Consider the following 23,742-nt stretch of genomic DNA (forward strand, 5'->3'; position numbering starts at 1 on the left):
AACAATCCAGCCTCAATGAAAATCCACGTTGAAAAAGTATTGTATTACCACGACAGTATTACCACGACAGTATTACCACGACACAAACACTGGAAATTATCACACTCTTTGGCCAAAATTACGATACTTTAGCCACTAAAGTAATGGAGGAAGTAAAGATGCTTTGCTTGCTGAGCTCAGCACAAACACAACATCAATCCCTCATTATCACGTTGCCAAGACCACACTGGCACACCCCATTCAGCTTTACTGCAGTAACCAAGTGAACAACACAAACACATTATGCACAACACACTGTAGACCAGACATTGGTTTGTAAGTATCCTGCATTTTCTTTTGTTAGTTTACTTGATGAGCAAAACATAATAAAATGATATACTACAGAGGACAATGGACTTCTCAGACTGGCTAATAAGTACGGTGTTACGTAAGGGAGTTGAGATAAGGCTAATGGAAATAACATGACTTGTATCTTTGTGTTTGAATTGAAGAGCAACCTCCCGTGACCCAATTTCCATTTACTGTATCAGCGAATGGGAATTCGTGTAATCTGTCAAGTTGAAAGCTGTTTTGCATGTTTAACAAAATGTTCTATCTTCTTTTCAGGGAAACAGAAAACTGTTATGAAGAGGAATCATGTCACAGCCGTACCAGCCTTATGACAAGTGAGTTATACCTACAGCGCATTCGTGAAGTATTCAGACCCCTTCCCTTTCTCCACATTTTGTTATGACATTACAGCCTTGTTTTTTTATGATTAATGCAACAAAAATCCTCATCAATCTACGCACAATACCCCATAATGACAAACCCGAAAACAGGGTTTTAGAAATGTTTGCAAATGTAAAAACAGAAATAACACATTTACATCCGTATTCAGACCCTTTGCAATGAGACTCAAAATTGAGCATTGTGTTTCCATGTGCATTGTGTTTCCATTGATCATCCTTGATTGGAGTCCACCTGTGGTAAATTCAATTGATTAGGCATGATTTGGAAAGGCACACACCTGTCTATATAAGTCCCACAGCTGACAGTGTATGTCAGAGCAAAAACCGAGCCATGAGGTGGAAGGAATTGGCCGAAGAGTTCAGGGACAGGATTGTGTTGAGGCACAGATCTGGGGAAGGGTACCAAAACATTTCTGCAGCATTGAACATCCCCAAGAACACAGTGGCCTCCATCATTCTTAAATGGAAGAAGTTTGGAACCACCAAGACTCTTCTTAGAGCCGGCAACCCGGCCAAACCGAGCAATCGGGGGAGAAGGGCCTTGGTCAGGGAGGTGACCAAGAACCCGATGGTCAGTCTGACAAAGCTCCATAGTTCCTCTGTAGAGATGGGAGAACTTTCCAGAAGTACAACCATCTCTGCAGCACTCACCCCAATCAGGCCTTTATTGTAGAGTGGCCAAACGGAAGCCAATCCTCTGTAAAAGGCACATGACATCCCGCTTGGAGTTTGCCAAAAGGCACCTAAAGGACTCTCAGACCATGAAAAACAAGATGATCTGGTCTGATGAAACCAAGATTAAACTCTTTGGCATGAATGCCAAGCGTCACGTCTGGAGGAAACCTGGCACCACCCCTATGGTGAAGCATGGTGGTGGCAGAATCATGTGTGGGGATGTTTTCAGTGGCAGGGACTGGGAGACTAGTTAGGATTGAGGGAAAGATGAACGGAGCAAAGTATAGAGAGATCCTTGATGAAATCCGGATCCAGAGGGCTCAGGACCTCAGACTGAGCCGAAGGTTCACTTTCCAACAGGACAACGACGCTAAGCACACAGCCAAGACAACACAGCAGTAGCTTCTGGACAAGTCTCTGAATGTCCTTGAGTGGTCCAGCCAGGGCCCGGACTTGAAACCGATCGAACAAAGGTGCTTCAACAAAGTTTTGAATACTTATGTAATACTTAATATTTTGCTTTGTCATTATGGGGTATTGTGTGTAGATTGATGGGGGGGGGGGACGATCTAATACATTTTTTAATAAGGCTGTAACGTAACAAAATGTGTAAAACAGGATGGGGTCTGAATACTTTTCCCGAAAGTGTTTCAAAACTGACCTTCAAAAAGTCTCTCACATTTCCTTTCATTAGTAACCCTCATTCAATCAGTGCAGTGGAGACATTGGGTTTCCACCAGAGTGCGTCAGAAAACCCACAGAGACCTAGTCAATGGGAAATATGATTTGTGAAAGGCCCGAGGATACGGTAACAAACCCAGTGCCATGCAGCTTTCCCATGGATACACAGAGATTGACAATGTTTCAGATTTGACAGAGGTGTTTCTAATCCTCTTGGAGGGTAGACTGAATTTGCCTTGATTTTCTCTGCCTAGGTGCAATGTCAACCAAGTCAGATCTGTTTTTATACATATCTCCATGCAATGCTACAGGGTAATCTCATTGTTTGAAGAAAGCAAGCAGCCTTACAGTTTACAGATGTAGGATCTTAACTTGAGCCAGGTTGCTACAGCAGGAAACTAATCCTGCAACAACAGGAAATGTGAATTATTATGTGGATTATATCTGTGGATATCTGTGGATATCTTCGGTAGGGGTTGATAAGTGTTTTGTTAAGGAAAATCAAGTCTGAAATGTTGAAGTGGAAATTATAAACTTCAAAAGCCTTTTTCATCTCCAATCTACCACACGTTTGCATTTACTGCTGTGCAGGAAAATTCTCAGCAGCAAAACAGTGACAAAATGGAGATCCTACATCTGTAGCTTCATCGGACACAGATGAATCACATTAGTAAGACACATAACTGGTCGTAGCACAATACTATGTCAAATCCAAACCAAAACGGCAGCATGCACATCAAGAGCTACCAGAGGAATCTAAATCTTCCTCCTTTTCCCCAAGGTCTGATGTCATAGAAGGCCGTCTGACCAATCAGGAGCGTACGATGAGCGTGCTGCTTGAGCAGGCGTTCAGGATCAAGGAGGAGGTGGTGGCCAGTCTGCACTTCACCCAGGGCTCTGTCCAGTCAGAGACCTCCTCTCGCAGGCTGCTGGAGAGCCACATCCACACCATCACACACATCGTCAAACAGCTCAGCACTGACATACAGGTGGTGGCCTGTATAGCATCACGTGTCTCTCTCCATTGTTGTCATCATGTAGCACACATACAGGACATATATACATGTGTTCTGTTTTCAGTTGACATGGTAACAGCCAGTATACAGCACATAGAGAACTACAAAACTGGTTCATGTAATCATGTTCATCATAATCATGACCATAACTTGTATGTGTGGTATTGCTGTACTGTGTCGACAAGTTCAATGAAAATCTAAATGCACAAGACACAAGAGCATAACAGAAAATAAATAAACAATGGAAGGAGTTTTAATACATACGGTAGTGTAGAAAACCTGAGAGCGGTGAGTATAGGAGCGCGAGGTCAGAGTGACGAGAGAGTGTTACAGACGTAGGATCTTCATTTGATCACCCTTTGTTGCTGGGAATGCAAATATATAGGTGTATTTGTGTTTTAAAAAAAGGCTTCTAAAGTTTGTCATTTCCACTTTCCACAAACTTGATTTGCCCTGAGGTAAAAATGTATCAACCCTACAAAAATGTCCAATAATTATAATATTCATAATAATTCAAATGTCCTGTTGCTGCAGGATTGTTTTACTGCTGTAGAAAACTGGCTCAAATTAAGATCCTACATCTGTGAGTGTCTCTGTGTGAGTCTCTCTCGTTCTCTCTCTGCCAGATCAGGCTGATTTGATTATGCTGCACTGAGCAAAGCCTCACTGAATCTCATTCAGGCTCATGGCGTATTCCTCATAAGTAAGCAGAAATTTTAACGACATCCAATAAACCTCAACGAGTTCTGGAACGGTTGCCAACAGGGCCACTTAAAAGAGGGATTGCGTAATAACAGTGGCGCATGAAATAGATAGATCAAATAGATCCGTGTCTGGAGTCATATTTTCCTCCACAGCAATAATGACCTCACAAACACAAGGGGACATGGCAACATGTGGGTATTTATTTTGACAAAATGTTCTCCATATTCACGGTTACTGCATCTGAAATGAAAACGATCAATTATGAGGTAATTAGCCGGTGTGAGAGAGCGAGAGAAGCCATAGGCAGAGCCAGGATTTTACTCCTCTACATGGAAAACGAGGCGTGATAACGTTAATACACCTGTCGCACAGGAGCTCAATATTCCTTTGGTTTATCTGCCAGGGCACAGTCGTGTGATATAGGGTGAGTGGAGCTCAACTCATTTGAATGGTTCTGCGAGTGATTGTCCATGCAAGAGGAGAGTAGTGCGTGAGCGATGATGATCTCTAGCAACAGGCCGATACCACCTGACGGTGCCTCGATCTGTTCTCCCCGCAGGTTCTGAGGAGTCAGATAGCCCAGCGGGACAGTGTCACCTCTGGGACCTCTTTTGCTATGCAGAGTCTGGATCACAAAAACCTGGCTGGTTTTGGTGACCTCAGGGGCAGGGTGGCCAGGTATGCATTTACTATAACTGAGTCACTGTCTCTCACACAACCACTAACACTCATTAGTGTTATGATGGGTTGCATGGAAGTCTGTTTAATTTCCATACCTGGCAAAGCAGAACTTTACAATTTGCATTATGGAAATGATATTGCTCCCATCCTTAGAAGTGTGTGTGTGTGTGTGTCCGTGCGTGCATGTGTTGAGTGTGTTTGTGTATTTGATACTCGTCCAAGTAGAAAAAAATGCTATGAAGCATCTCCCTTCATCATATTTGATTGATCATCTGGAATTGCATATCTTTATATTATTATTAAAATCTGGCAAACCAAACAGAGAGGTGTGAATATAGATTTGTAATCAGGAGGAATATATGAGTTCCAGGCTGGTCAGATGAATCTCTCTGATAGGAAATGAGGATGCGTGTGTGGGTCACAGCAGGTTAGCCCAGTCTAGAATATAGATGGCGTCATGCATGGAGGTTGGGGAGGACAGTCAAGGGAGGGAGAGAAGTGGCTGCTCAGTGCTGTGTTGATTTAGCGTCTACCAAGGTTGACTAAAGCTCTCCAACTTGAACGATTTACCGCTTTTGGGCAACTCATTAATAATCAGGTTGTCTGCTGTTCTTGTAAACAAGTAAAACTAAGTGTAGAGTACCAGTAAAAGGTATCATGAGACATTGTTGCTCTCCACATTGTGCTTTGTAACAAAGCAAAGGGGAAGCTACAGTAGGTGATGACACATTTAGCCGAAGCTCTGTTTGTGTTGATCAAAGGCATTGACCAGTGGTACGTTTATTTAACTAGGCAGGTCAGTTAAAGAACAAATCATTGTTTTCAATGACAGAACAGAACGACAGATTTGTACCTTGTCAGCTCGGGGATTCGACCTTGCAACTATAGGCCTACTGGTAAAATGTACACAAGGGGGTACTTCAGATGTACTCCAGACAGAGCAAAATTCAGTTGGTAGTACAGTAACTGTAAAAAAAAAAGTAGGGAACCACTGGACCAGATCAATTAAAAAACCATAGAGCTATACAGTGCAGTCAGACCAGTGGTGGTCGGTGCCGTTTAACATGAAGAGAACGATAATTCTTTTAATGAGCATAGCCTTCTATTTCTATTACGGCATATTGGATGACTGTCAGTCATAATACATTCACCCCAGTCAATGTAACATTGATAGGTTTAGGCTACTACGTGATACTCAAATTCTTCCTGTACCCATCATGAGGTTGCTATAACCTAGCCTATGAATGAACGTTTACAACGTAGGTGTACAGGTCAAGAGAAATTTGAGAAATCAAGGTGACAGACATTGACATATTCAAAACCGCCCTGCACACTCTTGCCTGCATCTAGCTGATCTAGGGTTCTGTATCTAGCTGATCTCGGGATCTGTAGTCATTAGTCTAACAGTTGCAAACTAGAGTTTCTATTGGAGAAATTCAGATATGTTTATCCCCATTTTTACTAGATTCATTCTCTGATCCTTTGATTGGGTGGACAGCATGTCAGTTGATGCTGAAAGGTCTAATAGGTTGGAGGATGCTCTGGAAATGGTCATATTTACTGTGGAAGTAACCACAAGGCTCCTTTTGTATTGTAGTCAATGTACCCAGAGGACAACGGAAACTAGCTGTCCTAGCTGTCCTTTGGCTACACCATGGTGCTACCCTACAAAGTGCTGTTGAGGCTACTGTAGACCTTCATGACAAAACAGTGTGATTAAATCAATTATTTGGTGACGTGAATATATTTAGTATAGTTTTATCTAAAAAAGATAACTTTTTTATGTTTCACAATTGTTATTTTTATTAAATTCACTGAGGTGGATGGATGGTCCCTCCCTTCCTCCTCTGAGGAGCCTCCACTGAGTCAGACACTACTGTAAAGGAGCTGCTGTGAGTCCGTTTAAGTTGGCTTTACATCAGTGTTCAAAAGGTGCCTTGTGAACATAAAGATTTATGTGAACAATTCGATGTTGTCCCCCGCGTTGTTGATTATTATCTGTCGCATGGTGAATCACTTTGGGTTATCCATTCTGAAATGTGTATTCAAAACATGAAATATGCATATTATGCATATTATGAAATATGCATTCGCATATTTGAGTATTATTCTACACACTGGCTATTATTTTACTGAACTCCGCCCACAAAATACCAGAATTGGTTGGTCCGCACCGGACCAAATCTGAACCAATCGTAGACGTCTATAGTTCACAAGTTTGGACATCAAAGTACAGCTCAGTAGAGTGGAGTACAGTAAAGTATTGTTCAATACAATATAGTACCTTATACTGTACTCAACTATAGTGTGCTCTACTGTACTAAACTCTACTCTACTGTAGAGTACAGCACAGGACTGTACTGAACTTTACTGAACTTATTATTACTTTACTGAAACATAGACTTTCAGTGGCATGTATTCATGGAGGCCAAGCAAAGCTAGGCTTCCCCCAAATAATTGACCATGAAGTAAAAAATAAATAAATGGATCTATCGTCTCTCTGTGTTTCATAATGTTCCACCGATTTGCAAGACGCTGAATGTATCACACAGGAGAAAGCATCCGAGCAAGGGAAACAGTGACATCTATCTGATGCTGTCTGGCCAGCAACCATCACTCCTGTGTTCCAATGGCACGTTGTGTTAGCTAATTCAAGTTGATCATTTTAAAAGGCTAATTGATCATTAGAAAACCCTTTTGCAATTGTGTTAGCACAGCTGAAAACGGATGTTCTGATAAAAGAAGCAACAGCATCAGCAAACAAAAACCTTTGTTCTGAGAAATTAATGTTATTCTATGCGAGTAATTGCCAAGAAACTGAAAATCTCGTTCAACGCCGTGTACTACTCCATTCACAGAACAGCGCAAACGGGCTCAAAACAGAATAGAAAGAGGAGTGGGAGGCCCTGGTGCACAACTGAGCAAGAGTACATTTACATTTTAGTGTCTAGTTTGAGAAACAGACACGAGTCACAAGTCCTCAACTGGCAGCTTCATTAAATAGTACCCGCAAAACACCAGTCTCAACGTCAACAGTGAAGAATCGACTCCGGGTTGCTGGCCTTCTAGGCAGAGTTGCAAAGAAAAAGCAATTTCTCAGACTGGCCAATAAAAAGAAAAGATTAAGATGGGCAAAAGAGCACAGACGCTGGACAGAGTAAGACTGGGAAAAAGTGTTATGGAAGTGTTATGGACAGACAAATCGAAGTTTGTGGTGTTTTGATCACAAAGAAGAACATTCTTGAGATGCAGAAAAAATGAAAAGATGCTGGAGGAGTGCTTGACGCCAACTGTCAAGTATGGTGGAGGCAATGTGATGGTCTGGGAGTGATTTTGTCATATTTGTACAGGGTAAAAGGGATCTTGAAGAAGGAAGGCTATCACTCCATTTTGTAACGCCATGCAATACCCTGTGGACGGCTCTTAAATGGAGCCAATTTCCTCCTACAACAGGACAATGACACAAAACACAGCTCAAACTATGCAATAACTGTTTAGGGAAGAATCAGTCAGCTGGTCTTCTGTCTGTAATGGAGTGGCCAGTCGGGGATCTCAACCCTATAGAGCTGTTGTGGGAGAAGCTTGACCGTATGGTACGTAAGAAGTGCCTATCAAGCCAATCCAATTTGCGGGAGGTTTTTCAGGAAGCATATTCAGATTACCTCAACAAATTGACATGCCAAAGGTCTGAAAGGCCGGAATTGCTGCAAATGGAGGATTATTTGACAAAGCAAAGTTTGAAGGAACAATTATTATTTAAATTAAAAATAATGATTTATGACCTTGTCTTGTCTTGACTATATTTCCTATTCGTTTTGCAACTCATTTAATTTTTGTTTTCATCGAAAACAATGACATTTCTAAGTGACCCCCGGTAGTGTATGTTTGTAAATATACCATTAAAAAGTAACATGATGATTGAGTGTCTATATAGCTGTACCATGATATTTGCATTGCTACTAAGTAAACCTCCAATTGCTCCCCACTATTCCACCCGCTAAAACCCCTCTTCAACCCGAGTTGGGTTGTCATCCCAATGGCCAGCAGACCACCCCTGACCCCCTGGATCCCATGGGCCCGGAGAGATCGGGACCCATCCTTTGAAAAGTGCACATAGTACCACCCACAGAACAGAAGCAGATCCATCGCCCTCACCTCGATTTGAATTATATATAGCTATTCAAAAATATATATTTTTAAAATCCTGTTTATCTTAATTGCCATAATTACCAATTAATATTTGATGTAATGTAGGCAGTTTATGCAAATGATTGTTACCTCTTAAAAGTATTGCCATTACGAACATTATAATTTTGGCCAGCAATTATTCTTTTAGCAAACAATTACTGTGATTCATCCTGTATTGTCCCTAACATCATTTACTCCCTCGCAAGTTGTGGGATACATACACACACCTTCACACACACACCTACACACACACGCGCACACACACACACACACACACACACACACACACACACACACACACACACACACACACACACACACACACACACACACACACACACACACACACACACACACACACACACACACACACACACCCTCATACACACACCCTCATACACACACACACACCCTCATACACACACCCTCATACACACTCAACCCCTTTCCCCCACAATCAACCATACACTCAGATGCTCAACAGTTGCACTATCCCAGAGCCCAACTCAAGAAAGGTCTTGATTTACGAATGCATATACAGATGCAGCTGTATGAGAAGACCTGCAAAACTGAACAAAAATTGGCAGAAATGGGGATATTTAATTAACCATTGACGTCCTAGATGATGGAGGTCAGATATACTTCCCCTGAAACACCCACACATGGTCCCCCGTTGTGACCATTATCCCAAGCATCTCCATGCAGTCAGACCTTTGATGATTTTGTGCCACCAGGGCCACAATAATATGCCCCCTCTCTGAATGTCAGTGTGACCCCCTCCCCATGGGGGTTACTACAGCTAGTGTTGCCAGCACTGTCACTGCCTGGTTGGGGGCTCTGCCTTTGCAGGACCAACCCTGCCAGGCAGGCTTAGAATCTTGAGGGGGCAGTGCTGCTCTAGAAGGTCTCTGATTGCATTTTGGCTGCATACAGGCAGCTTACAGCAGGCCCAAAAACAGATAAGGACATCTCTTTAGTGTCTGAGTCATTCAGGTTGGTGTCTAGCGTATAGGGTTGTTGACCGTCCCATCAAGATAGGACCATAAATAAATAAATAAAATTTATAATTTATTTTAAAATGCAGTTCCACCATGATTGGACAATAAATAAGTAAATGAGATGCATAATTCATTATAAAATGTATATCCCTCATCTGCACAAAATTGAAAGCTCTCTCACAACCCCTGCTCGCAGACATACATACTGTATGTACAAACCATTTTCTTTCTCACTCACTTAACGCCACACTTTCCCAAGCACCAAAAGACACACAACACCTTCCATCACAATACGTCCTCACATACCCACATACTGTGCCTTCTGCCTGCTGTGTTTATCTACACCATGTTGAATTAGTACTTTTGTGTTCCAATTAGTTATATTTGAAGATTGCTTTTCTATCTATTTTTTTTTTTGCACTATTACAATCCCTAACATGGATAGTATTGTGTGTTCCATTATTCGCCTCCTCTATGCGAACATTGTCGTTTTTAGAATAGCCATGGAGTAGTCTTTGTGTCTCTGAACATTTGGTTATCAATATACAGTTCATCGACTACGAGAGCTATGTATTTTCCTTGAAGACTGCATACAGAACGTTCTGCAATTTCTTTCGGGAACTGAGCATTCCTATTTTCGTGCCAGCAAGTCTTTTACTCTGGCTTTTAACCATTATTTTATCTTTAATGAAAGCAAATTTGGCAACGATTGGGCGTTCATAACCCTGCCCTCTCTGAACGAAACGGTGTAAACGTTCAAGGCGGGTTTTGTCGATATCTTTGGTTGGGATCTGAAGCTCTGTAAGGAGGAAATGTCTAACTAGAGATTCAGGAACTTCTCCTTCGTTCTCTTGGATCGCTGTAAATAACAGATTATCTCTCATGGATCTAGTCTGTATGTCAAGTAAGGCTTCTCTCAGAATCTATGTTCTCCTTTTTAATTTCATTGACTTCAGTTTCAATCTTATTGACTGTCCCTTTTAGCTTGTTTGTATCTTTCTCCAATGTCGAAGCTTTTTTGTCTCTCATCTCGAAGCTTGACTTCAACTCTTTTATATCCTTACTGACTAATTCAAGTATGCCCAGTTTGTCATTTGGTGATTTTAACAGATTGGTTTCGACCTTTACCATTCCCGGTGGTGAAAAGATGAATGTGTCTGGTGTCTGTAGAAGATTCACATTTTTTGTTTTGAGATCGGTTCCCCTGTTTTACTCTCCATGTTTGGGTGTTACTTGTTTTTGTAATATTGTTGATACATTTCTCTAGTCTTATGATTTGTTTTGTGTTGTTATCCAGATTGAAGGTTATTACCCACCAGTTTGTGAAGTGCTAAAATTGAGTCTAACTTAATGATATTGAATTTGACTTTTTTATCTTGAGGTGATCTACACTGCTGTGTTCAATCCGCCATCTTGGATCAGTCCGCCTTTAAAACAAGGGAAGCCAGCATGCATCTGACCTTCCTTGACAAAAATAATACAAATTTGCCCAATCAGTGTTGAGCTAAACTGAGCGAGCTCAACTGTGATTGGTCCTGGCACACAAAAAAAAAAGTGTCAAGGGAAGCCTGCTTGGATTTGGTGTCACTACTATCAAATCCCATTGAGAGCATGCGTCATTGACAGAGAAACTTGAATTGTTGCATCTTGTTTTGTTGTTGTCCTCTGGTTGCGAGCCAGCTATCTAAAATTGGCCCTTTCCTAAATTAGCCATGGATGAAGATAGGGATTTGGACTTGTGGTTTTACTTAATTCTCCGTACTGGCCAATGATTATAACTGCGATTCTGATTTCTGATCCAACCATTGATTCATACATTGTTGTGCCCCTGGCCTGAGAGGATGGAAGTTCAATATGTAGCTCGACGGCTAATGTTAACTAGCAAACCGTCATGCGGAGTGGAACAAGGGAACCCAAGAGCAGACTCAGATGAGGAGACGGGGATGAAGTAACCAAGGTATTTATTGGAACACAGGGGGAAGATTGAGTGCAGGTCAGGGGAAGCTCGGTCGGGTTGCTGGAAACCAGGTGCTGAGGATTAGGCTGGAGCGAGAGTGGTTGAGACAGGGTAAGCAGGTCGGGGGGGATCCAAGGGAGTAGTAGAGTGGGGAATCCAGGACAGAGTAGCAGGATGACGAGACGTGGGACAGGAGACAGGGACCAGAGTCAGAGAGGGCAGAACTGCAGCGGAGAGGAAAACAGTGTCAGGCGGGGAAACAGGCACAACAGGATCTGAATAGTAACAACCGGCTCGAAACGTAGACTGACTGAGCAGAGGTTACGATCTGGCAGCGTGGAAGTGGCAGGGCTGAGTATTTGTAGAGGTCCTGATTATGGAACATGTTGCAGCTAGTGGGGATTTGCTCTTACTCCAGCACACCTGTCTACACACACACACACACACACACACACATTTGCAGGAACGTGCATGCACACACACGTATGCAGAAATCAGAACCATAAACAGCCACATCATATTTAGCTTACGTTGATTGGACTAAATTGTGTTTGGTATCTTTCAGTTGTCACTCTATTAGACTAAGCAGAGGTGATTTGATGTTGAAATGTTGCTGGAATAGTGGAGGCAGTTCATATTTATTTTGTGACTTGCGGTACCTCTTTGTTGTTCTAAATCAATAGTTGTTCAGTGGTCTAAAAATGTCAGGAACATTCATTTGCCTGACCATACTGTAGGTCATGTAACTAACTGTCTGTTACTATACATGCATGTTACTAATATGCTTTGTGGACTTCACTTGACAGAGGTTGCTATCTGGTTTTGTGATAAATCAAAGGTGTGGTTGAATTTATTCTGCCACTGTCTTATTGTCTCGGCCTTTAGGCCTATATATCACTGTCGCAAGGCATATGAATTAACAGGTTATTAACTTGCTGGTTAAGTGTGTCTTGAATTCTAAATCAATCACAGACAGTGTCACCAGCTAAGCACCCCCACACATCACACCTCCTCTTCCATGCTTCACGGTGGAACTACACATGCGGAGAACATCCGTTCACTTACTCTGCGTCTCACAAAGACACGGTGGTTGGAACCAAAAATCTCAAATTATGACTCATCAGACCAAAGGCCATATTTCCACCGGTCTAATGTACATTGCTTGTGTTTCTTGGCTCAAGAAAGTCTCTTCTTCGTATTGGTGTCCTTAAATAGTGGTTTCTTTGCAGAAGAAAACCATGAAGGCCTGATTCATGCAGTCTCCTCTGAACAGTTGATGTTCAGATGTGTCTGTTACTTGAACTATGTGAAGCATTTATTTGGGCTGCAATCTGAGGTGCAGTTCATTCTAATGAACTTATCCTCTGCAGCAGAGGTAACTCTGGGTCTTCCTTTCCTGTGGCGGTCCTCGTGAGAGCCTGTTTCATCATAGCGCTTGATGGTTTTTGCGACTGCACTTGAAGAAACCGTCAAAGTTCTTGAAATGTTCCATATTAACTGACCTTCATGTCTTAAAGTAATGATGGAGTGTTGTTTCTCTTTGCTTGTTTGAGCTGTTCTTGCCATAATATGGACTTGGTCGTTTATCAAATAGGGCTATCTTCTGTATACCACCCCTACAGTAACTTGTCACAACCAACTGATTGGCTCAAATGTATTAAGAAGGAAAGAAATTCCACAAATGAACTTTTAGCAATTGAAATGCATTCTAGGAGACTACCTCATGAAGCTGGTTGAGAGAATGCCAAGAGTGTGAAAAGCTGCCATCAAGGCAAAGGGTGGCTACTTTGAAGAATCTCAAATACATTTTGATTTGTTTAACGCTTTTTTGTTTCTACATGACTCCATGTGTGTTATTTCATAGTTTTGAGGTCTTCACTATTATTATACAATGTAGAAAATAGTACAAATAAAGAAAACCCTTGAATGAGTAGGCGTGTCCAAACTTTTGACTTGTACTGTATAAATAACTTAATTTCTCAAAAATATAGACTCTTCGCTTTCATTTGACACCCAAACTTCCCAGAGATGGTCAAGCCAGGTGGGAGTGTGTTGTACTGTAATGGTAAAGACATCTCTCTTTCCCTGTCTCACTCTCAGGTGTGATGCCAGCATTGCCAAGCTGTCAGGTGATGTGAGCGACAGGGCACAGGAGATCGCCAGGCTCCAACAGGAGGTGTCAGAGGTCAAGTCAGGTCTGGGAGAGCGACTGAGAGAGATAGACATCAAGGTTAGGGGTTCTGAACAACTGGACTGCTTTTAGGTCAGACTCAACTTGACCAAGCACTTCACAACAAGATGCATAAAGGAATCTCCCTTTCATTTTAGCTTCCTTTCCTGAAGGAACCAACATGGCCTCTCGCTGAATACATACAGTACATAGTAGGGATGACGACTGTAGCAAAAACTGACTGGACTTTTGTGTTGGAGGAAGAGTGAAAGAGGATATTACTCCAGGCCACAATTCTCTAATTAGAGTATTAGTGAATTGTGGCCTGGGGTTGACAAACACATGAAGGCTTTAGAGCCCCAAAACAGCCTCAGTTATGATTGCATCTAGCCAGTGAATTGCACAAGTCGTGTTCATTGATCAAGTCGTGTTCATTTTAAATATGTTTTTTGTTGTTGCTATACAGTATATCCGCCTCACTCTCAGATAAATAAGTAGTACTGCTGGGTTTTACACAGTCAAAGGTAACACATTTCTACATAACATATTTTTTTCTACAAATGATACATTTGTGACATCAATATATAAAAAAAACAATTATAATAATTATTCAATACAGTCATATGAGATCTGTATGTAAAACATTTACATTTGAAATGCAGACGTCCAGCTAAACAATGGATGTATAGCGTTTATAAAATAAAAAATAAATAAAAAAATGTACACATCTAAAATCTATTAAACAACAAATCTGAGAACAGTAATATTGTTCACACACATCAACACAGAATATAGCGAATATGGAATATAGCGTTTTGGAAATAAACTCTTCATGTGTATGTCACACAGGGGCCAGGTTTACACTGCCTGTCTGTTTGCCTGTCTATCTGCCTTCCTGTCTGTCTGGAGTGTCCATGCATACAAGGACCTTTAGATGTTTGGATCCTTTTTTAATGTACATTTGATTGGTGGATTCAAATCAAGTATTTGTGTGTGTGTGTGTGTGTGTGTGTGTGTGTGTGTGTGTGTGTGTGTGTGTGTGTGTGTGTGTGTGTGTGTGTGTGTGTGTGTGTGTGTGTGTGTGTGTGTGTGTGTGTGTGTGTGTGTGTGTGTGTAGCTGTCTCAGGCAGTTAGCAGACTGGAGGTGTTGCTGGTGGACCAGACCCACGGCCAGAGAAACAGCTGGACTGACCTGCACAGCCAAATCAAGCTCCTGGAGGCCAAGTGTGTCTTGTGCTCTTACAGTAACCCCATTTAACACACAACTTAGACACTGACCTTTAAAAGCCTGTTGAGAGACAACTTAATCATACTATTTATGGGGGGAACGGGGTACGAATACTAGTACCTACGCTGTATTCTATGCCACTGAATATAACAGTACATCATGTAGTAGCACCACGAAGGAACTGGGTCAAAGACCCTACATCAAGGAAGCTTGGTCTTACATGCTTATTTTTCATAGGCAATATAAGAGATAGCTCTCTCCTTTCCTTGTGAAATGCACTACCTTTGCCATTATAAGTGGTGAGGCTAAATCATTATTCAATGTTGAAGCCACCAGTTTTACATTTTTATTTTTTACAATGGAGACACTAAGATCTGACCGAAGCAGGTAATCCATCTGTATCTAATCCATCATGGCCTGGCCCCAGGAACAGGTCATGAATTGTTTAAGCACATCATGTTGCACAACCCTGCCCCTTCAAACCACACACAAACAAAAATACAGACACACACACACACACACACACACACACACACACACACACACACACACACACACACACACACACACACACACACACACACACACACACACACACACACACACACACACACACACACACACACACACACACACACACACTAGCAACAGTCATTGAAGTTGTAAAAGGTCAAAAATAACTATTATAATGAATGCAAGTTGTAAAATGGATAAAGATAATCCAAACTATAATCCATCAAATGGCTGAATTACAGTACAGCACAAAACATTTTACTGGCAAGGACAAATAATGAATGAAGTTCGGGCATTTTGGTGGGAATTCAGGTTTTTAAAATATTTTTTTTAATTATTTTTTTCCAGGTATTACATTTATTGTATAATGTATCTATTTTTCTTGTAATGCGCTCAAATCCACTGAGTGTACAAAACATTAGGAACACATTCCTAATATTGAGTTGTACCCCCTTTTGGTAAGGGCAGCCTCAATTCATCAGGGTATGGACTCTGCAAGGTGTCGAAAGCGTTCCGCAAGGATGCTGGCCCGTGGAATTGCACATATAGACACTGGGTGTAGTTACATACATGAATAAATGAATACATATTCCAGCGCATCTCATTTGTAAACGTTACAACTGTATGAAATCATTACTTTTTTCAATTGCGTAGAAAATGTCTCTAGACGATGTGTTAAATCGCCAACAAGCGTCAGTGCTCCTATAGATGCAACGGAAAAGCCAATGTATTTCATTGAACTCATTTCAGCCATTACCTAAGTGCATTTGACAGGTCATCACAAACGTCTCCTTTGGTCATTACGTTAATGGACAAAATAAATGGCACGAGCAAGAGTGGGAAAGAGTCGCCAGACTAAAATGAAAGCAAACAATCCAGGGAAAAATAAGTGGCAAGGGGATTTTGCACTCCTCAAACACAGGAACGAGATGGTTTAAAAGGAGATGTCCTCAGGTGGTTGTGGCATGTGCATTGCTACATGCACGCGGCACCCACACGCAGGTACACGACCCACAGAGCACCAACACCCACCCTAGATGCTGCCTCACTGAAACTCTGTCAAGAGGAAACACTCGATGAGAGGAATGAGGCATGCTGTATTTGAGAAGCTAAGGGGCTAAGACATAACGTCACACCCTTGAGGCAATTATTGATGAGTGATCGAGTATATTGTGCTAAAACCTGCAGAAAGCCTTTGTGGGAAGCTAACTCAGCATATCCAAGGTGGCAGCTTTCACCGCACTGTTTTTGGGACTTTCCTCTGCTATTTACGATTAGTGTGGACAGATGGCTGTCTCGAGTCTCTCCTCTCAAATGGAGAAAGCCTGGCTGTGGACATCTAATGGAGAGGCAGCATTTGAGTGCAGCAGAGTGAAGTGCTTGGCTCGCAGACCAAACAAAACAAAGAGTGTGCTGTTGCTGAGAAGGTCACTGGCATAACTACCCAAGAGAACATAGTTTAGGGTACCTCCTCCTCCCATCCAACTGCAGGGCCTGCTATAGAAACATACTCAGTTAATAAGAAGTCACACCCTAAATCTGAGATACACTATTGAGATAGTTGTGCAACTGTTTAGGTCCATTTCTCAGTAAACCATCCTTAACCAGACTGTCAGAGGTGACTCTTGTGAGGTGTATATGATTGTTCACAATCCTCAACAATCTGTACCCAGTTGCATGTGGATATAACATCAATAACATATATATTCCACCTACAGGAGCTCTGGTGTGGTAAAGGAGGCGAGGGAGGACACAGACAGACTCAGGATGTGGACAGAGCAACAGCTAAGCAGTTCAGCACAGACACACAGACACAGCAGTGAGGTGCTACGGTCACTACTGCAGGACAAAATGGTAGTATGTATATATGTGTGTGTGTGTGTGTTAGTGTGTGTGTCAGTTTGTCTGCTGGACTATGGTAAGGCGTGTGGGTGTGTGCAGGTGGAGGCGGATGGGAGGCTCAGTGAGCAGGTCAGGCTGCTGTCAGTCCGTGTGGAGAGAGCAGAGATTCAGCTGGAACAGGAGCACCAGGCAGACAGGGTGAAGCACTCGAAGAGGAAACTCCACAGTAGGATCAGCACATTGGAGACCAGCTTCCGGGAAGAGCTGCAGCTGATCAAACAGGACTACCAGTCAGGTCGCTACTCACACCCTCACTAACACTGTCAATACCAGAGACAGGAGACCTTTACCAGGAAAAACTCTGGGTATTCGGTATAACTTATATACGGTGTGGATGACTGTCACAATAGGGGTCAGCGAAGGAACGATAAACAGGACAACTGGGCAGGTGCATTAAAGACCTAGATCCAATGGCCTACATTAGCAATGAGCTCTCAGCTTGTATTTCTTTGGCAAAGTTCATTTACACACCTCACAGTTGTGTGGGCCTGTTCTGATTAAGTAGGCCACCTGAGCTCAGAAACTAATTGAGAATGGTGCCTTTTGGAGCAGATAGATAATGAGCACACCACTGAAGCATAGTTACAGCAGTGACAAACATCGTCTTTCATGAGACATCAGGTAAGTCAAACGTGAAATATTGATTTATTTATTGGGGTTTCCATAAACAGGGTCTAGTCAAATCGATCCACTCGATGTGACATGAAAACAACATAAAAAGACACTGTAACAGGCCCTTCCACCAAGCCTTCAAGCATGCAGTTGAGGCGATGTTATCTATGTCCCTATCTCTCCGTTAATAAGTCATGGGGTGGACGTAAGCACGGCAGCCTGATGTTGGCTCTAAGGCCTTCGCTCTGCAGGGCTTCTGAAACCCTCGTGAAAAAGGCGAATGGACAGCTCAGTAAATAAAACTAGCAATAAACGCAGGGATGAATCACGCCTCAGTCTCAGCTTTAATAAGGCTGCGAGGCTAGCGCTTCAGACCCCTCAATCGTTCACTCTGTCTTCAGAGGAAAGGAAGGGAAAAGAGAGGGGAGGACAGTGCATAATTGACAAGGTTCTTAATGTTCAACACACAGCAGCAGCAGTAAGGCAGAGCCTATAGGAGAGTCTGCCAGGCTGTAAGTCATGTTGTAGGGACTGACGCTCCTTATCCCCAACCTCTCCGACGGCCAGGGTTCCAGTCTATCCATGATGCCATAGGCTCGCTGAGGCAGATCGGTGACACCAAAGCCCGGCTGGACAAGGAGAAGCTGCAAAAGGACATCAAACAAATCCGCAGGAAGATGGTGGAGCTGAGAGATGTGTGACGCCACAGGTCACACAGGAGTGTGGTACTGCATGGTGAAACAGACCAGTAATGAAATTCCATACTCAAAATTGTCAATGATTGTGAATGACACAGAAGTCCATGATTACTGGGATCCACATGGTATAGTAAAGTGTGCAACACATCAGGGATTATTATGGGATGCTTTCACTTTGAAACCTTTTCAAATCACTGATTTAATACCAGAAATAGTTCATCGGAAGAAAATCTTGATGTTATTATATCTCATCTGAAATGAATAAAGTTCATCATGAAAGTACAACTTAGTAATATTGACACAATCAAGCATGAGAATTTAATTCCAAATGCACCTGTCATCTCAAAATGGCAGAATTTATTGTTCAGGTACTGTGTCAAGAGCTGAAGGGTATAGTATTTCACATTATTACAGCACTATATTTCAGCAAAATGCATCTCACTTCCAGCTCCTATGTCAAGGAAAAAACATTTGACTGTTGAGATGAAGCCAAACGTCTGCTCTTTCGAGTTGTTACAGTTGCCCAGTTGCTACAATCTATTGTTGTCTACGAATTGTCTCTGGAAATCGCCTGCACAAATGTCTAGCCTGCTCCAGTTGTAAATGCAACTTGTTCAGGTTTCCACTGTACATCCTGAAATGCAAAAGATACACAGCAGTGCTGCGCAAAAGTATTTGCCCCCTTTTCAAATGTTCTCTACTTTTGCATATTTTGAATACTGAATATTCTCAGATCTTCAACAAAAACCTAATATTAATTAGATAAAGGGAACCTGAGTGAAAGAAATAACACAACAATGACATACAGTACCAGTCAAAAGTTTGGACACACCTACTCAATTAAGGGTTTTCTTTAGATTGACTATTTACACACTATTGACATTCTCTCAACCAGCTTCACGAGGTAGTCAACTGGAATGCATTACAATTAACAGGTGTGCCTGGCTAATTTGTGTAATTTCTTTCCTTCTTAATGAGATTGAGCCAATCAGTTGTGTTGTGACAAGGTAGGGGTGGTATACAGAAGCTCTATTTGGTAAAATACCAAGTCCATATTATGGCAAGAACAGCTCAAACAAGCAAAGAGAAACAACAGTCCATCATTACTTTAAGACATGAAGGTCCGTCAATACGGAACATTTCAAGAAGTTTGAATGTTTCTTCAAGTGCAGTTGCAAAAACCATCAAACGCTATGATGAAACTGGCTCTCATGAGCACCACCACAGGAAAGGAAGACCCAGAGTTAACTCTGCTGCAGAGGATACGTTCATTAGAGTTAACTGCACCTCAGATTGCAGACCAAATAAATGCTTCACAGAGTTCAAGTAACAGACACATCTCAACATCAACTGTTCAGAGGAGACTGCGTGAATCAGACCTTCATGGTCGATTTGCTGCAGAGAAACCACAACTAAACACCAATAATAAGCAGGGACTTGCTTGTGCCAAGAAACACGAAAAATGGGCATTAGACTGGTGGAAATGTCCAAATGTCTTTGTTAAATGCAGAGTAGGTGAATGGATGTTCTCCGCATGTGTGGTTCCCTCCGTGAAACATGGAGGAGGAGGTGTGATGGTGCTTTGCTGGAGATACTGTCAGTGATTTATTTAGAATTCAAGGAACACACATCCACAGCATTATACAGCGATATAACTTCCCATCTGGTTTGTGCTTAGTGGGACTATCATTTGTTTTTCAACAGGACAATGACCAAAAATACACATCCAGGCTGTTTAAGGGCTATTTGACCAAGAAGGAGAGTGATAGAGTGCTGTATCAGATGACCTGGCCTCTTCAATCACCCGACCTCAACCCAAGTGAGAAGGTTTGGGATGAGTTGGACCGCAGAGTGAAGGTAAAAGCCATCAAGTGCTCAGCCATCAAGTGCTCAGCCATCATAAGAGTCCAGTCTGCTAGCAAAACAGTCCTTTAGCTCAGTATTTCCTTCATCTGAACTCTTTTTTGGTCTGGGGCGGTGTCACAGCATCATCGGACTGAGCAGTCAATCTCAACGCTGTGCGTTACAGGGAAGACATCCTCCTCCCGTATGCGGTACCCTTCCTGCAGGCTCATCCTGACATGACCCTCCGGCATGACAATGCTACCAGCCATACTGCTCGTTCTGTGCGTGATTTCCTGCAAGACAGGAATTTCAGTGTTCTGCATGGCCAGCATAGAACCCGGATCTCAATCCCATTAAGCACATCTGGGACCTGTTGGATCGGAGGGTGAGGGCTAGGGCAATTCCCCCCAGAAATGTCTGGGAACTTGCAGGTGCCTTGGTGGAAGAGTGGGGTACATCTCACAGCAATAACTGGCAAATCTGGTGCAGTCCATGAGGAGGAGATGCACTGCAGTACTTAATGCAGCTGGTGGCCACACCAGATACTGACTAACTTTTGATTTTGACCCCCCTTTGTTCAGGGACACATTATTCCATTTCTGTTAGTTACATGTCTGTGGAACTTGTTTATTTTATGTCTCAGTTGTTGAATCTTGTAATGTTCATACAAATATTTACACATGTTAAATTTGCTGAAAATAAACGCAGTTGACAGTGGGACATTTATTTTTTTGCTGAGTTTACTTTAACCAGTTTAGACAAAGGGGTCAAGGTGTTTAAATGACCATTTGACTCAAGCTACATATGCTCAGTGTAGGTCAATGAATGCTAGTAGCATCCTAATGTATTTTAGCATCAAATGATGTGCAATGGGTTCTAGTTGATCAAAACTTGATGTTTGTTTACTGGGTTGTAGAACTGAGTGTTTGGGGTTGGTACATGAGGATGTTGCTAGAATTACTCTGCTGGGTGTATACTAGTCGTGAGTCTCCTAACTGACTTGGTTTCCTATTAGTGAATGCTTACATGTAAAAAACAGCTCTTGTGTCATTAGCCCATCGTTTGAGGGGTTAGTCTTCATATGCCAGTGAAAATTCAAACTTTTACATTAAGTCAATGTTATCCTGTCTGTTATCCAAACTTTTACATTAAGTCAATGTTATCCTGTCTGTTATCCAAACTTGTACATTAAGTCAATGTTATCCTGTCTTAACTGGCAGGCTGCTATCTGGTCCTAGCTCTCCCAGAGTTGCTTGTAGCGCCTCTAACCCCGGTGAGGGCGGGAACAGAATTTCCCACCCACTCCGTTTTAAATGGTATAAATCATTGCGAGAAATGGGTAAATGTAATGTCTGATCATACAGGCCTTCTCTATTGGCATGATGAACGCTCAGGGTGTGCATCGTAGTCAACCGTATTTATAGTCACCATGAATTCAAAGCGCATGTACACGCAACCTTGACATTCAATTAATACATTAACAAAATTGGCTCAAACTTTTGAGCTACGGGTAGGCCGACCTGATTTAATTCCAACAAAAAAATGTCTGTGGCAAAGCTTTACTCATTTATGCCGAACTGAATTCAGCCTGTTTTGAAGCAACAAGTTTTGGCATATGCAAATGATTTTGTTTGTTACATGGTAGCCCTACCCGGTTATTTTATGTAGCCTGTAGCATAAGTTTGTGTATCGAATGTTATTCTACATTTGTTTGGCTGGGTCTTGAGAATCAGTCAGCTACAAGTCTGTTTTTCCTGTTGAAAAATGTGAGTACTGGATGTATTTTTGTCTTGAATAAAAGTAATCATGGAGAAGAATAAGGGCAGGGTCTTGAATAGCTTATTTAATTTGATTGTATAGTCCACGTTTGTGTAGGCTCACGTTTAATTTATGCTGTGACTTAATGAATATTAAACTTAATCATTTACTTTATTGCTAGAAAACAGATGCAATAAGTAGGCCTGATAAGATTTTATGTAAAATATAACCTACCTTGGAATGGCACATGATTAACTGTGGGTTTAGATTCACAGGCAATTGATCAACTGGTGTGTGTGTGTTTTTCAGAACATTAACCATTTGTGTTCTCCTGTTTTGTACTGTTCTATAGTTTCGACCCAATGATTTGTCTGACTAACACATTTGCGTCTTGCAGGCCCAGGCATGGGTCAAAGCTGGCGAGAGTATTTGTATAAGTTTATTAACGAAAGCATAAAGATGTTGATGAAGAAGCCTCATTTACCTCGGGATTTATCCCAATTGGTATTCTGTGGAACCATGCGTTTTTTTTCCGGAGCAGCCCGTTGTCCAGCCCTTTGTCCACTGATCTCCATGGATGGTTGTCAGCATGGTTGTATACTCTACAAAAACACATTCAAGTTTTTAGTACACAATTATCAATTTTATTCCACAGGATTACTGCACATTGACAGGCTATATATATATATTTTTTTTTAGAAAATGCACTGAAACCAAAATACTTTATTTTTGGTGATCCTCTCAGCTCCGGCTCATAATGTACTGCAGTAAGAGCAAAATAATCCTAACATTTCCACACCTAATTGTCGGCTAACCAATACCCAAACGGAGATAAAAAAATCTCATTGATTTATCAAGACCAGCCCCCATGCTTGTCTCAGAGCAGCGCTTTCTTGACCTTTTTCCCCCTTCCACTTGCCTCTTCCATTCATTTTGAAAGAGTCTTTTCCAGTAAGCTACAATTTGTTTACCTTCATTGGCCTACTTTGTTAGAGTATTTATGTAATTCAATGACATTTATTGCCATAGTAATTTATTATGGATTCATATGGAAAATGACATGCGCAAGAGATGGTGGTAATCTTTTAGAGACTTTAATACATGATGTACAAGTCAGGATAACCAAAACATGTCTTTATTAACCTCTCTGAACCACCCATGCCGGATCCGGTATAATTGTCATCAGCAACGCTGAATAGCATAGCGCCACAGTCAAATAACATTACTAGAAAATATTCATATTCATGAATATTGCAAAACACAGCTTAGCCTTTTGTTAATCCACCTGTCGTCTCATATTTTGAAATTATGCTTTACAGCGAAAGCAATACAAGCGTTTGTGTAAGTTTATCGATCGCTTGACAAAACAATAGGTACACTTAGC

The 23,742-nt window shown here is 41.8% G+C and overlaps 1 protein-coding gene across 2 annotated transcripts; it reads left to right on the forward strand.

Moving 5' to 3' along the window:
- The first annotated feature begins 264 nt into the window (after nt 1–264).
- On the forward strand, nt 265–22,420 carry fam81b (family with sequence similarity 81 member B). 2 transcript variants are annotated; one of them, XM_052478525.1, is made up of 9 exons: nt 265–315; nt 607–665; nt 2,869–3,076; nt 4,368–4,486; nt 13,733–13,862; nt 14,920–15,026; nt 17,262–17,400; nt 17,485–17,680; nt 18,625–22,420. In XM_052478525.1, exons 2-9 carry the CDS (start codon nt 637–639, stop codon nt 18,756–18,758), a joined length of 1,062 nt encoding a protein of 353 aa, XP_052334485.1. In that variant the 5' UTR covers nt 265–315; nt 607–636; the 3' UTR covers nt 18,759–22,420. The 2 variants fall into 2 exon arrangements, with proteins under 2 accessions (XP_052334485.1, XP_052334486.1); XM_052478526.1 differs by having other exon boundaries at nt 272–315; nt 17,262–17,397.
- The last annotated feature ends 1,322 nt before the right edge of the window (nt 22,421–23,742 follow it).

The sequence above is a fragment of the Oncorhynchus keta genome, chromosome 25 (genome assembly GCF_023373465.1).
Source record: "Oncorhynchus keta strain PuntledgeMale-10-30-2019 chromosome 25, Oket_V2, whole genome shotgun sequence".
Classification (NCBI taxonomy): domain Eukaryota; kingdom Metazoa; phylum Chordata; class Actinopteri; order Salmoniformes; family Salmonidae; genus Oncorhynchus; species Oncorhynchus keta.

What these genes read in the sequence shown, in the direction of transcription:
- fam81b (XM_052478525.1), top strand. Translation starts at nt 637, where the DNA reads ATGTCACAGCCGTACCAGCCTTATGACAA. An exon ending in CCGTACCAGCCTTATGACAA is followed by an intron (nt 666 to 2,868) that starts GTGAGTTATACC and finishes CTTTTCCCCAAG; the next exon opens with GTCTGATGTCATAGAAGGCC. An exon ending in CAAACAGGACTACCAGTCAG is followed by an intron (nt 17,681 to 18,624) that starts GTCGCTACTCAC and finishes TCCGACGGCCAG; the next exon opens with GGTTCCAGTCTATCCATGAT.